General features: G+C 40.0%; 1 protein-coding gene across 1 annotated transcript in view; it reads right to left on the bottom strand.

Moving 5' to 3' along the window:
* Positions 1 to 15,537, bottom strand: part of LOC144930751 (uncharacterized) — a 69,958-nt gene extending 54,421 nt beyond the window's left edge. The window contains exons 1-4 of the mRNA XM_078853845.1: positions 15,321 to 15,537; positions 7,655 to 7,766; positions 7,418 to 7,483; positions 1,442 to 1,519 (exon numbers count right to left, since the gene is read on the bottom strand). Of these exons, the coding sequence (XP_078709971.1) occupies positions 1,442 to 1,519; positions 7,418 to 7,483; positions 7,655 to 7,766; positions 15,321 to 15,398 (334 nt within the window). The 5' untranslated portion in view covers positions 15,399 to 15,537. The remainder of the gene's footprint in view (positions 1 to 1,441; positions 1,520 to 7,417; positions 7,484 to 7,654; positions 7,767 to 15,320) is intronic.
* Positions 15,538 to 16,169: the final 632 nt, after the last annotated feature.

Genomic DNA, 16,169 nt, shown 5'->3' with positions numbered 1-16,169 from the left:
GGTGTCCATCAATGTGGTATCAATTTATTTAAGATTCATATATTTTTAAGAAACAGCCATCCCTACACCACGTGCTCCTTCTACCTCCACCCAACACAAAAGGCATTCTAGCGGTTTGAAGGGGACTTGGCTTGAATGTCTTGTGCCCTGTCAATTCCTGTCTGAATACTAGCCCTTAGAGAGCTATTACCAGCCTGGTGTACTTGCAGCTTCAGGGCTGCAGTCCTAAGATGCTCCCAGAACTGCGGAGGCAGAATACTGTTCTAATGCCAACTCTGCCCTGCTGCCCCTGTGCTGATCATAGGTTAACTAGAGTGAAGGATCTGGCCCATAATCTTTGTTTTGGGCTAACCTATTTGACTGGCTGCTTAAAGGAAGCCCTCCCTTGAGCAGCAGTTAGGTACAACTGTAGTTCAGAGATTTCTCTCTGTGTGCACCTTCTGGGGTATGACACAGCAAAAGAAAGTTGAAAGAGTTTGGGCCATATGCCATCAGTCTCCCAGGCAGGTGCCCAATATGCTGGCTATACCTCCTCTGCTCCAGAACCTTCCACCAGTGAATATATATAATAGAGATTAAAATAACGTTCAAACAATTTCAGCAGTGGCCAAGATCCAGCAACCAAACCAACAACTGGAAAGCAAGTGAGTCTTCCCTACTAAAGTTAAGCAGTGGCAAACTGGTTGCGTCCTTGGCAGCTTTGAGCAGGGAACTGCATAGCACAGGTGCTACCATTCAATTTCACATGCTGGAATGTTGCAAAAATAGTATTTCTTTTTCAGAGATGGGTGTGTGTGTGTGTGTAAAACTGTGTTCATTTATAAACAAGTAGAAAGTTCTTAAAATGGATGGGGGAATATGTTTTTGGTGAGTAACAAACAATGGAAAGCTTAGGACCAGATTGTTATTGGCCTCTGTGCAAGTGTACAGAGGCTGTGGGTGTGTAAAGAGAACCTCTGCTTTGTCAATCTGTATAAACTTCTAGAAAAAGCTAGGCTACAAATGCAGTCCCTGTTCTCATCTGAGCACAGGGATGGTCACTACCAGTGCCCCAACAGGTGCCCAAAAGGAACAGAGAGTGGAGCAAGAGAACTAAGGGTTTGCAGGACTGGACACTGGGCTAACTAAACTCTTATAACAAAGCAAAATCAGACCTACTTTCATGACTTTCTTTACCCATTACTAAAAACACCTATGTCTGAATGAAACACTAGCCTGTGTGAAGGGCCTCAGGGAGGGAGTAGGAAGGAAGGATCAAGATAGAAGTTATTTGCACTAATAACTTCTTAAACTATAAAAACAAAGGAATATGGATTTTGTATTAAAAATACAACATAACGCACAAAATCTTATATAATGTATAACAAATCTAGATCCACATTAATTGAATGGGTGTGTACAGAAATCCAGCTGTATGGTGTTTACACATGCACGTTCTTACGTTTTAAAAACAGAAATCGAACATTTCTGCTTTGCAGGCTCTCTTCTTCTAGAAGCCCATAATATGGTTGAAGTGTCCCTGAAATGACAAAGTTTCACACATCACAAAACAAAACAAAACTGATGCAGCATTTTTGTCATTGTGCAGTGAAACTCTTTGGTCAAAGAGAAATATACACTGTACCACTAAAAGCATCATACCTTGAGCAGCTGAATGACATAGTGGACAATGAATCAATCTGGATAATCAAGGAAGTTTTCAATGTCATTTTTATTGGGAATATGGTTCTCTTTTGGATAAGACTTTCATATGTTGGTTAAAATGTTATGCATACAAAAAAGTATACAACGGAATTGCATACAATATATTGACAATTTTAACATCCCATTGGTGTTAACTGTTAGCATGTTAGAAATCATACTCTTTTGATTAAATATAAAAGAATTTAGCACAGTCCAAATGGGTTAAGGTTTTATTTTCTGGCTGGGGACTTATTTTAAATTATCTTGTTCATTTTTATGTATACATTTTTACATGATTAAATAAACTATTTGTGGGTATATATTTTACAAACAGATCAAACAAAAATGACCCTTTCACACTGTGTAGCCTAATATAAAGGATTTTTTTTAAAGTAATTCAAACAAATTTGTCCCAAAACTTTTCACCTGTGCATTCCCCCCCCCCACCCTTTGTTTCTCTTACATTCAAACTCTGATCCAGAGAATGCTTAAAAGTAGAAACTGTTGAAATAAAAACTTCTCCTCACCCCACCCCTAGTACTAGTTTAATTCAGTTGCATTTTTCACAGCACAGTATTTAAATGTAATTTTTACCTTGCCCCTTCCTATATTAGCTAACCAGTTTAAGCTTGAATCCTGTCCTCTCTACACTTTTAAGTGCAGACCTAAAAGTGGAAGCATTCAGGAATTGCTGATGTTAGTCAAGTTCTTTACATTCCCCATACACTGCATAAAATCAGGATTTCCCAGTGCAAAACACAGTGCTTATAAAAGGCCCACCAATAACCACAAAAGGGTTGTGTCAGCCCATTAGGCTTTGTGTCTGATTTACCTCAATCTAGCTGCCATATTTTACTTTAATTCATTTGTACTCCACTATAAACTGTAGAATGTACAGCTTCTTATGTGACTTTAACATATCTTATGTTATTCCTTGTAAAATCAATAGAGGCATGCTTTATCTCTTCCCACATCTGGGCTCCTCCTCCTTGTTAAAGCCATATTGGAGTATAATTTCCACGGTAATTATTTTGAAAGGTATCAGAATTGGATCTCTGTGAATGACAAGCCTTTAAATATTTTAAGGTGAAATTTGATCTCTGCAGAAAGTTACTAGTTAGCTGAGCTAGTAACACCTTTGCAAGGCTTTATACTGTAGTCTGATACACTGCAATTTAAAATTGTTTCGTGAATGAAAATAATGTACCAGTTTGGTTCCTGATCAATTGATCAAAATATGTGTATTTTCTTCTCTTATGATATTGGCCAGAAGTAGCTGATTAGTCAAACAGAACGTAATGAGTGAGTCTATACATGCTGATCTTTAAATGATCCATGTCAACCCCATTACATTTTAATCCTTGACCTCTGCCTCCACTGACAATATGATCTCCTGTATCAAGCATGGACAAATGCTTTTGTTCCTAATCGCCTCATGGCACATTGAAGACATAGTTTCACTTGATCCAGACATTTTAAAGTTGCTCTGCTTTAACTGGGAAAAGTATTTATCCATTCTTGGGTGGGCAAACCTACCTAGAAGAGTAAAAGAGAAGCCCCGTAAAGCTATAATTTGAAATTCTTATGCTTTGCAAGCTGAAATATATGGTGGAAAATAGATCTTTAGTTTTGAAATTGTGGTGTTCCTATATAGGAAAACTAGAGCTATAAGAAGAGACTGGGATAAAGAAAACTCTTTTCCACTATCAGATATGTCTACTGAATGCACTAAATTTAAGAGCAACATGAACAGATCATCCATGGTATTAGCCTTTCATAGATGCAACCACTTACACAAGGGCTGAATTTTACCTGGCAAGTTTTTTGGTTTTTTTTTTTGGCTCATAAATTTGTTATTACATTTACTGATGTAAAATTTAATGAAGAGAGGCACAAGACTATTGCATTTCTAATACTACTGCCAAAATAGAAATTATGTTATTTGAAATTATGAGGTATACACAAATATTACCTAAAGCTGGGTATAATGTATTCCAGGACTAATTTGCAACTGTGTAATTCATCAAAAATTAGTTTCACATTAAAACTGAAGAATCTTATTAACACTAATGCTGGCACTTGTAATTCTGAAAACCATTTTAAAAAGTTAGAGGTCAAAGAGTGACTTCTCTAAAATGGAAGTAACATTCTAAAACAATTTGGGTTTTGATCCAAAGATGCATTTTACAGTTTGCATGTGGAGAAAGAATACGCAATATGTTCACAACAAAAGCTTATAAAACTTGATAATTCAAGTTGATTAATAGAACAGATTCTTCAATTTTCAGTGACTTCAGTGGGAGGGAAAGATAGTCAAGGGCAGATTTTTAAATATATTTAGGTGTCTACAGATATGCAGAGGTGCCTATTGGGATTTTTAAAGGTGCCTACTTGCTTAACTCTCATTGAAATCAACAGAAGTTAGATACCTGTGTGCTTTTGAAAATCCCAGTAGGAATCTGATGCACCTTTAGGTGCCTACATACCTTTAAAAATCTGGCCCTCAATGCCTTACAAGAGATGCTTGTTGCAACATTTGACTCTAGGCATGGAATCCTAGCCCTCTTGAACTCAATGGCAGTTTGCCCATTGATTTAGCTGAGTCCAGGATTTCACCCTAGATCAGTGATACTCAGTGAACCTCAGTGGTTCAAGTGCCAAGTTAGTGATCAACATTACCCAAAATAGCCACAGCAGTGTGAATTCATTGTTTGTTTCATTTACTATAGTATGGTCTATTCATATTTAAACAAACAGTATGATGGGAAATATTTAGTTTATATATATAATTCTCTCAGCAAAATGACTGATCAAGTATTATTTTATCAACTGCAATTGGTTAATAACATAGTAAAAGCATCCTGATTGGTTAAATCACACAGTGTTTTAATATCATGTGCTGCAAAGAGCTGCAGGAGACACATTAAAGAACCATTTGCGAGCCTCAGCCTGAGTATCACTGCCCTAGATGTTCAACCTTCTCCTCAAGATTGACTGAGACTTCATTCACATATCCCTCCCATTCTCCTACTGGCTGCTCTTGCAGAACTCTGCTTGGATGGATTCAACAGTAGAGGGTGCAAACACAATTTAACAGTAACTCTCAGAGTAATACATTTTTAGGGGCTTCCCTATAAGCTTTGTGTGTGGATGTCCAATGGATGGTAAATCTTCTGTGGGATCTGGTAGGAAATGACACTGTAGAGACAGCACTTCCTCTTTTGCCCATCTGGGACCCGAAAAGCACCCAATACTAGATGGCTACGGCCGCCCTCGTATGTAACAGTAAATTTCTCACACTGTTGTCATAATACAGTAGAACCTCAGACTTACGAACACCTTGGGAATGGAGGTTGTTTGTAACTCTGAAATGTTCATGAGTCTGAACAAAACATTATGGTTGATCTTTCAAAAGTTTACAACTGAATATTGACTTGAAACTGTACTAGGCCAAGAAAAATGCTGCTTTTAGCCATCTTAATATAAATGAAACAAGCATAGAAACAGTTTCTTCACCTTGTCAAATATTTTTTTAAACTTTGCCTTTATTTTTTTTAGTAGTTTATGTTTAATATAGTACTGTATGTATTTGCCTTTTTTGTGTCTCTCTTTGTTGCTGCCCGATTATATACTTCTGGTTGAAATGAACTGTGTGGTTGACAGGTCAGTTTCTAACTCTGGTGTTCATAACTCTGAGGTTCTACTATATTTATTTAAAAGGTGTCTTGTAATATCATTTGAAAACTAATAAACTAGACATTAATATCACTGTGAAATGCATGTTACAATGCTGTTTTTAAAATAAAAATCTTATATTTTTCATAGTCTGTGAACAGACAAAGGAGGCAAAACTGTTTCCCCCAGGCAAAGAAGAACTGCAAACACCTCTTTGGCTCAACTGCAAATCAAGCCAGGTGTGACCAGAGACAAGGACAACTGGGCTATTCATTTGCAATGCAGATTTCAGGAAGATCATTTGCACTGTAAATCAGAGGGGACTGCAAAATTAAGATGGCACAGGCTCCCTGGTGGACACACAAAGCTGAAACAACGAGGAGTCCTTGTGGCACCTTAGAGTCCCTTGGAGGGCTTCCTGACCTCCAAGACAAAGATAAACTTTGGTGACATAAGGAACTGCTGAAAGACTTTGGGGTGTCCATCAGCTGAGAGAACAAAGAAGTCAGCGCTTTGTATTCATGAAAGATGGGTCCTGCTAAACAGGCTGGAGAATGCTGACAACTTGGTGTGAGTTAAAAAAAAAAACTGTTAGAAAAAACTTGGTGTGAGTTAAAAAAAAACCTCCCTGGTCACTCAATTACAGACCTAAAAGTTGGAATCCTTCAACAAAAAAAACTTCAAAAACAGACTCCAATGAGAAACTGCAGAACTGGAATTAATTTGCAAACTGGACACCATTAAATTAGGCTTGAATAAAGACTGGGAGTGGATGGGTCATTACACAAAGTAAAAACTATTTCCCCATTCTAATTTTTTCCCCTAGTGTTACTCACACCTTCTTGTTAACTGTTTGAAATAGGCCATCCTGATTATCACTACAAAAGTTTTTTTTTCTCCTGCTGATAATAGCCCACCTTAATTGATTAGTCTCATTTAAAGTTGGTACGGCAACACTCATTTTTTCATATTCTCTGTGTGTATATATATCTTCCGACTGTATTTTCCACTGCATGCATCCGATGAAGTGGGTTTTAGCCCATGAAAGCTTATGCCCAAATAAATTTTTTAGTCTTTAAGGTGCCACAAGTACTCCTCGTTTTTTTTGCTGATACAGACTAGCACGGCTACCACTCTGAAACTTGTTAGACAAAGCTATACTTTGCTAGAATTAAGTTTTATACACTAGAGAGCATGATGTTTTTGTTAGTAACCCTTTCATATCTCTTTCACTCTTGCTTGAAATCACTTAAACCTATGCTCTTTCTTAGTTTTACTACATACCATCTGTGTTTGGGTAATACGGTGGTTTTGGGTACAACTCCAGCTGACCTAACGAGCTGTTGCGCATACTGGTTCTTTGGAGGCAGCGAACTCAGTGTTACCTCTGCGAATATCCAGTAAGAGGGACCGGACACTGCAGGGGAAATGGTTTTGGGGAGACTTGAACTGCAAGGGTTTTGGGGGTCATCCTGCAAGGAGTAACTGGGCTGGCCAGGGGAGACCATGGTGCTGTGAGCATGTTGCAGGTATCAGGACTCTGAGCCAAAGCTGCATAGCACAGAGGCACCCAAGGTTACAGGGCAGGAGGTGACAGAATGCCTTACTGGCCTGTATGAACTCCCAAAGCATCACACCATCACTGGAATACTCAGCACAATATCTAAAAAAAAGTAAGCAGGTACCTATTAAAAATCTGAATAAAATGTTCAGGGACTCTACTCTTCTTAACTATCTTAATGAGAAATACTAGTGGAAAAGAGGAGATGAGGCATTATTTTTACTTAAAAATGCATTCAGTTACTTCAGTAAACTGCTTTTTAGAGCGAATTTGAAAAATATGCTTGCAATCTCTATATTTTCAACTTGATTGTGGAAACATATTAGTTTGTACTCTGCTAGCATACCTCGGAAAAGCTAAATCAATCTGCCTTTTTTATTTACATGCTTTATTCCTGAGAAATGTAACTGCGATTTTTATTAACTTTATGTTTTATGGATCTAATATTTAAGAACAAGTCTATCTTTTATGTCACAGTAAGAAGGTTAATATACTTACAGATTCTCCTGCAATACATCTTGGGCAAGGCTGGGCAGTACCTTTGCTTCCATGATTTTGAAAAATCTAACAAAAACATATACAAAACTCTCAAAAAAAGCAATTATTTGCAATTTTATTATAAAATGTATTTTATACTGCATGTTCTACTAATAAATAGTTATTGTTGGTGATGTAAACATACCATTGAATTTGGCTTTTCCTTAGGGGTCTGAGGAATAAATTGTTCTGTGGTACCTTTCTGTATAGAATCCAGCTCCATAGTCCAGTAATCCATAGCACATTCATTTAATTGGTGGCAAAAATCACTCTCATTTGGAATGGGCTCTAAACTCTTGCATACTCGTTTCTAAAAGAATAAAAAGCAATATGTACCTATCGTCATAAAGCAGAGTCCACTGCAATTAAAAAAAGAAAATCCTGAAAACCCGTAACAGATAAGAATCTTGAGTTCAATTCTCAAGTGTGCAAAATTTCCATAGCCCGATTATATTGAGGGGCTTTACAGAACAAGATGAGGATGGGTAAAAATTTCAAAAGCATCTAAGTCCCATTTTCAAACATGACTTAGACATTCCAGATCCTAAGTCCCATTGACTTTCATGCTTTATTCAGAATCTCTAAGTTACCTTTGAAAATAGGACTTAGGCTTCTAAATAACGTAGCTTTGAAAATTTTCCCCAATATCTTTTTGAACCAACTTTGTTTTTAGGAATAGCAACATTTTAATATGTGGTATCATGGTACAATAATCTACATTTTCCTCTCCGTACCCCAGTGTTGATCAGTGTTACATATTGGCCCATTAGCATAGATTGCTTTGCAGATTCCAGTACTGTCTATTGACAGAGTCAATCTTCACAATGAATACCGAGTGAAATATTCTCTCTCTCCCAGTAGCATAAGAACTTCATAGGCAGGAGATGACTTGCCAGCAAACTAACCAGGCTCCTGAAGCATGGAAACTAAATTTAAAATTTGAATATATATAAAAAAATCCTGTTATGTAAAAATAAAATGGATCAATACGCCAGGAACCTCAGTGGAGAACAGTTGAAACAAGAACGCTACTGAGGAATAAAGCATATTTGTAAGGGAGGTAAATCAAAAAGTAAAATATGTATTGTACTAAGAAAGTGAATAATATAATAACATAGCCTGAGAAGGTCCTCTAAAGACAGGCTTTCCTCCACTGGGAAAACATCCTTTTCCCTTTGTTGTTGTAGAATTTGTCCTTTATTAAAGGCTATGGCATATCAGTACAGCAACATAACTAACAAGATGTATGAAATGAAGGATAAAAGGAAAAAGTGATTTACTGCTATGCATTGTAAGAAATTTGGCTTATCAAAAATAAATTCAAGGTATTGTTTTTTGGGTTTAAGATACTTAATATCAGTGAGGGAAATTTAGCATACAGAGTAGTTGGCTGACAAAATCTTATCATACTGATGCCAAAAGAACTTGAAGTTTCTAGAGAGGTTGGCTGCAGAGAAGACTGAACTATACTGAAATTATATGAAAGCAGAGCATCATCTCAGGGAAGAAGAACAGTAAACCAATAAATCAATTCTGACTGTCGACAGAATCCAAATAACGCAAGATCTATTAAGTTTACAATTAATAAGGCCCAACAGGTCAGCTGTTCAGAAAGCCTAGTTTCCACTAGGCAAGATTACATCAGAATGACCCTTTATTTACCAGGAATGGTAAACTCAATCTAATGATCGCTTTATGCACTATATCCAATGTGGGTCCAGGGCTCAAGACAAGAAACACAAGGTCATATTCTATCCTAGGAAAGACAGAAAAGAACAGATCCTTCTACAGAGAAGATACACACCAACCTATCCTTTTAGGAGCAAAGTAGGTGTGAGTGTTTGGAGGAGAAAGAGGAAGGTTTCCAGATAAATCCCTCTTCCCCTTGAGTACTGGTGAAGTTGCCACAAGTTTATTTCCTAGCTTTGTAGAACACACTGATCATGAAAGGGTGATACAGGTGGTGCAAGAACCAGTATGAAAAATTAACTGAGCTAAATGCAATTGCAGATGGTTTTGAGAGACTGTCAACTGCTTTCTTATCATTTTATATATATATATATATATATATATATATATATATATATATATATATATATATATATAGACACACACACACAAACAGAAAGATGCATAACATCTTAGAAGCTTCAATGTCAAGTGCTTATTCCTATTTTCTTTTGTTCTCTCTTTGCCAAACATTTTTCTCCTGTATATACTAAGAACCACACTGGCAGTTTTGTTTTATCTTTTGTTTATAGTATATCTCAGCCTGTGTTCCAGCTGGATGACAGCAAGTATGTACAAAACAGGCTCCCAACGTGCAGTCTTAGAGAATGCTAAGCCCTTTGCTAACCTTCAAGTCAAAGTACCTGGAAATGAATACAAAGTTAATAAGGAACTTCTCAAAAATTAGAGGTCTATCTTAAGTCAAGCCCCTATAATATACAGGAAGAATTACCCAGATATGGAAAAGGGAACCATATAGATGAATAATGTGCAAAGGAGCGTGAGGGAGGCTAAGAAAAGACAAGAGGGAGAGAAGAGAGGACACAAGGAATCTTCCCCCTGCACAGGAACCTAGCAACTAGCTTTTTGCAGTTAGAGTACAAAGAATGAGGAAGCCTAGTATCCAAAGTGGTGCTAGCCTTTCCAGAGAGGACAACATTATGGCACCTTTACCCCTATGCAGCAGAATGCCCACCATGCCCCTTGAAAGGATGTCAGTGTCCGAGTTTCCCCTGGGTACTGACTGCCACAAAAATGATGCCTCCAGAAGATCCTGCTCGAACCGTAGAGATGCACACTACACCCTTTGTTGGCAGCAATTTAATAGCCACAGTCAGGCCCAAAAGATTCCATGTTAGAGGGAACCTAAAAGGGAAGAGTTTTGCTGTTTAAAAACAAAGTGTAGAGCTATGTACAGTGCTCTGCAAATTATAAAACAAGACCAGTTTCCCAGCATTAATACTAGGGGTAATCTTAAGGCTTCTACTATTAGTTTAAGTCTAAAACAGAAACCAGGTTCCACTTCCTTGGCTCACAGAACACCTGTGATGCAGTCATGAGCGGCTACTAATTTGCTCCTTCAGAGGAAAATTCTCCTTTCGGATTGTGTCTAGTAATTTGCTTTCTAGATGCAAGGATCTCTCACAGGAAAGAGAGCAGAATATGCAAGTTGGGATCTGGCATGTGGATCTGAGAGGATAATTTTATCTCATCTCTGAAAAATGGTCTCTAACTTATTTGTTACCACACATGGACAAACTACAATGACTGAGCCAGGACAAGTCATTATCTGGCTGTGTAACCTCAAAAAGGAACAAAGAGAAGTTCTTTTTCTCTTATGCATTCTACTCACTTATAGTCAGACAGGGCTTGAAAGCAAGAGTTCACTAACAGATTTTTTTTTTCTTTCTTACCTGTAAATGGATTTCTCTGATGGACAAGGTTAGCCTCTAACTAGATGGGTTTTTGCTCATGTCACACTCGAACAGGCATCATCAACCAATGGAGTAAGAGCATATGAGCACCAACACAAGTTGTCTTGAGGCTCCTGTTAATTTCCCCGAAGTGAATGCCCTGGCACTCACTATAAAGAAAAATGCTTACAAGCTAGGAGGTGAGAGACACCTTCTTGGAATGAATTTGGTTAGAGAAATGAACTCACTCAAGCTTAAAACTTTTATCCTGAGAAAGCAACAATAAACTCCTAACAGACTCTCCTCGTGAGACATTTCAGAACTAGGCCAGTAGCAAGTGAATACTGTTAGTACTGCCAACTGGTAATAAGGCAGAATACCAACTAAAGTGCGGCTACTGAGCAACAAAGTTTTAGTGCTGAAAAGCACCAGTATACACAGCACTTTATCACGGGGATAAAACTACCACCCCTCATTCAGGATGGCCTTTTTTTTTTTTTTAAATCGCTGGGAGAACTCTCCCCCCGGCAATAAAGCATCTACACTGTCTATGTCATAGTGCTGCCACAGGGGCAGTGCAGACATACCCTTAGAAGTAAAACGGTCTACAGACCGACCTTACCCACTCAGAAAATAACTATATGGGATACAACAATCTCTTTTAATACATATGGGACATCGCAAGCTGCAAAGCCAGAACAAATACTGAGGAAAGCTTTGTGAGTAGAAGCATGTGTGTCTGCCATGCAAGGGCTAATAATAGTATATATGTAGAACCACTTAATAGCACTCCATATCAGTTCTGTGCTGACCATGGGCAACATTGGCTGCAAAAGTATATCATCCTATGGACATTTTCAGAGAGTTTGTATCTAAATGGTCTGTGTGCCTGTTCAGTGTATGTTTTAGTGACTGGAAGGTTTCACACATCCAGATATTTTAGCACTGTGGAAGCAGCTGTTTTAATGTACATCATAGTCATGTGTAGGTTAATACACTATGACTCTTGGCTTATGACAGATGTTAACCTGGGCCTGGGGGATGTGTAGCCAGATCACATCTTGTCATTGGTTCCTATGCTGTGGGTTTAACAACTGCTTCTGTAACACATACGGGATGGTGCATGGTTTGTGGGTGCAACTGTGAATGATGGTTGAGTGGGGGATACAAGTCTGGCCAATACTTGTATCAATTGTTCTTCCCAGGGTCTTGATTCATAAAGAAGGAAAGCCTCAAAATGGTATGAGCACTTATGTGGGGACGTGTGCTAGTGAGGTAGCAGCTGGTAATTTAGAAGATGACTTCTGTTTTACAGCAGTGATACTCAGACTGAGGCTTGTGAGCTGCAAGTGGCTCTTTAATGTACCTCCTGTGGCTCTATGCAGCACGTGATATTAAAACACTGTGTGAGTTAATTATTAACCAATTGGGATGCTTTTACTATGTTATTAATCAATTGTAGCTGATAAAATAATGCTTGGTCAGTCATTTTGCTGTGAGAATAATTTTTATATATATATAAAATAACGAATTCACACTACTGTGGTCCTTTGGGTAACGCTGATTGCTAATTTGGCTCCTGAATTACTGAGGTCTGAGTGTTACTGTTCTACAGTATGCCCTGCTGCATTCCTCTGACTGGAGGGTGCTATGTATCTGCATCAACATGCTTTGTCTGCGTGTCAAACTATGTCCTTTTTCTTAACTGCTAAAGATTATTCTCTCATGTTTAGGCGGATGAGCAGTCATGGATCCTGACATTCATTTGCAATATAAATTAACCTAGCTAACTACTCCTAACTTTCACTACCAAAAGAAAGAGGAGAAGAACCATAGCATGTTCCTCCCACCACGAGAAGTGTTGTGGAAAGCAATATTGCATGCTGGCTGCTTGGTAGTAATGCGCTACAGGTCTGCACAATTGTGTGTACTGCTCTAATACTAGTAGCATGCCTTCCCAGTGATACATGGGTGCTTGACATAACACATGGATTTCTAGTACAAGAGGCAATAATTGGTTATGATGTATCATTTCCATTGTGCAGTTGACTAGCATACTGTGAGAACTATGGGACCTAATTGCCCACACAGCCAGGGGAGTCACACATACCCAAGCCCCGTTGTCTTCATGGCTGACCTGTGTGCTGCCCTCCCATTCTACAGGGCTCAGATGGTTTATTTGCTGGATATTTATGAGCTAGTGTTATGGGCAACGTATGGGCTCTAGGCAGACGCTATGGGCCACTATTTTGATTCAATTGGTACAGTTTTCCCCGCTCAAGGCCCATGTCTTAGTTAATCAGTGTTAAGTGGTGCAATGTCTGCTTGGCTCAGTGAGTATTGCAGAGGGAGGGACGGCCAGTTCTTAACCAACATCTAGATATGGTGATTTATTGATAGCTTTTTACTTTTTTTGGCTTCACCACAGAATGGTTATCAATGTTCATGTATATGTATATCCCTTAGCAGAGTTGTGCGATACTGACTGCTGCCTGTGACTGCACACTTTGGGACATGAGCAGAGGTTCAGAACTCCTCCAATCAGCAATTATCAGTTTGTTAGTCCTGTTTCTTTACTTAATGACAATTTTCTCAGTGAGCCTATTAAGTTGCTGTTGGGCTTTGGGTCATAATGCCTTGTATAATTTTTGCCTCCAGCTTAATTTTATGTTTGCTTCTGCATTGAATAGGTTCCACTAACCTGAAGTGGTGGATGGGTAGCCTGTATGTAATGGGAAAGGAGGAGGACAGAGGTCATGACAGATCTTACCAGTTTTCTTATTGAAAAGGTCAGCAAGATCTTGCATATATAGAGGAAAATGTACTTTCTACTTATTAAAATAGTTAAGCACTGGAACAGGCCTCCCAGGGAGGTTGTGAAATCCTCATCACTTGGTGTTTGTCTGACCAAACTATCAGCGTACATGCAGTTCTCTTTCAATTTTAAGAACTTTAATTTTGCTAACAATAAACAAATAAACCAATACTTCAGCTAGGGCTGAATTCTGCAAACACTTTCACATGTGCATGAAAGCACTGGTGTGGAAGGTTATGCAGGGTTGGGCCTCTAGAGAGTTCAGTAATATTTCAGTACTAACGCTACGGGGCTAACAGCCAAAACTCCAGCCAAATAAACTCAAATTCCAAGAGTTAGTGGCATATAGCTCAGAAAGTTCACAACTCATTTTAACCTAAGACACTACATTTTTAATTGTTAGAAACTTTGTAGTTTACAAGAAACCTATCCAAAGCCTATTACATTTGGAGGAAAGCCTCAAATTACCTTTAATGGATCACTCAAACCATATAGTACTTTTACTTAAACAATGAAAAACTTCATTTACAACAAAACGAATGAGACTTTTCCATTTTTCCTCCTGAAAATGTCTTGAGAGCAAAATGCCCACAATCCTTTAATCTCTTTCTCATATCAGTATCTACTCAAGGTTAAGCAACAACTAACAATTAGAACATGACTGTATTATAAACACAAATATTCATTTAATTTCTAGAGGAGACACCCATTACTATACATGTACTATCACAAAAACGTTCGTGGTAGGGCTTTTCTGGAGTTAAGGACTCAGTCCTGCAGTTTTTACACAAACAAACTGCTTCTTGTAGATTTGGGCTCCAATCCTGCAAATATGCAGATGTGGAACTTTAGTCCCATGAAGCTATGTGAGTAAAGTTACAAGCACAAGCGTCTCTGGGACTAGAGCTGTAGCTATGAAATTTGCTTCAGCAAAGATTGCAAGAATTGGCACAACATACAGTTAATATTGGATACAGCAATTTAAGCTACTTGAAGCGTCTTCAATAGGACCATATCTCAGTGGCTCTCAAGGGCGAAATGTATGCAAAGATCCAACACAAGGGACCAAAACTTGCAGGAAACTTAAAAGTCCATGGTGGACTAATCCCTTTAGTGTAAGTAACCCATTTCCACAGCAAAAAGAGGTCAATACCATTATCCACATTTTGCAGCTCGGGAAACTGAGTCAGGGTACGGGGGGGGGGGGGGAGGAGGGAGTGATTTCCCCAAGGTGAAGCAGAAGGCTTATACAGCTGACATCACTATCTTTTCTCAATAAAAGTGACGGGGGCTTCAAACCTGCGTGGACGCCGAGCGAGCTCCCTGGAAAGGACAAGGAGCGGTAGCGCGCAGCACAACTCGGAGTGGTGTAAACAGAAGGGGGAAGCGCAGGGTTTGCAGTTGTTTTAGGAACTCACGGGGCCCTCGCGAGCAGCTAGCGGCTGCGAGCGCCGCTCGGGAACCTGCCGGGTGGCAGCAGAGCGCTCCGGGCCTGGCAACATGCCCGGGGAACCAGGAGTCTTCCGCAGTCGCGCCGGGGCACGGACCACCCCGGCCCGCCGCCAGAAACCGCGGCGCCCCTTCCTTCCTTCCTTCCTTCCTCCCTCCCTCCGCGGGCGGAACTTACGCGCTCCGGTTCTCCCGCGGGCTCGGGCGGGACCAGCGCCCCCCGCCGCCGCCGCGTGTGCAGCGCCAGCAGCTCCATGCGGCCCAGCGCCAGCCGCTGGTCTCCCTAGCTCGGCGCTCGGTCCGCAGAATCCCGCTCGAAGCGCGCGGTCTAGGCCCGGGCCGGCAGCGAGTCCCGCCGGGCCGGGCGGAAACAGGGCGGGTCGGCCCCGCCTCCTGGGCCAGGGGAACCTTCTGGTGCAGATTGAGCCCAGGCACAGGCCGTGCACAGACAAGCAGCCGGCCAAGCACAGGCTATGCACGTACACGGATGGACAAACACCCCCCTGCACCCACACAGCAGCTGCCCTTCTGGGCAGTATAGTGGCTGGTTTCCGGGGCAGGCTGTGCAAGCAAAACCATTATAATTGTTTCACTCAACCCCTCTCCAAAACATTTTCTTCTCGAAGTGCATTGCCGTTGCACGCACACACACACACCTTCGTTCGTGTGCCTGTGACCCACCAGCATCAGCTACATAAAAGTTACTTTTAAAGTAACCTGAGAAATACTTTCTTGCTGTGGCAAATTACACAAGAGTTGTCCAAGGCTGGATTTCTGTACGCATGTACCAGTGTAGCAACAGGCTGTTGAAGTATCACTATCTACCAGCATTTTAACCACGATGTTGCTTGGACAGGCTCTCTGCAGAGGGGTGGTTACTACTGTCCCTGCTGCTGTTGCGTCTGGTGGAGCTGCAACATGATTTGGGACTCACATTATTGTAATATTTTTTCCAGATGTTGCCCTGTTTCCCTCCTCCAGTGTTAACCCACAACATGGAACCTCCTTTTCTCTTCCAGCCTGCCAT

This window comes from Lepidochelys kempii, chromosome 7, assembly GCF_965140285.1.
Source record: "Lepidochelys kempii isolate rLepKem1 chromosome 7, rLepKem1.hap1, whole genome shotgun sequence".
In the NCBI taxonomy this organism is placed as follows: Eukaryota; Metazoa; Chordata; order Testudines; family Cheloniidae; genus Lepidochelys; species Lepidochelys kempii.
This window is presented reverse-complemented; position numbering and strand designations above follow the sequence as displayed.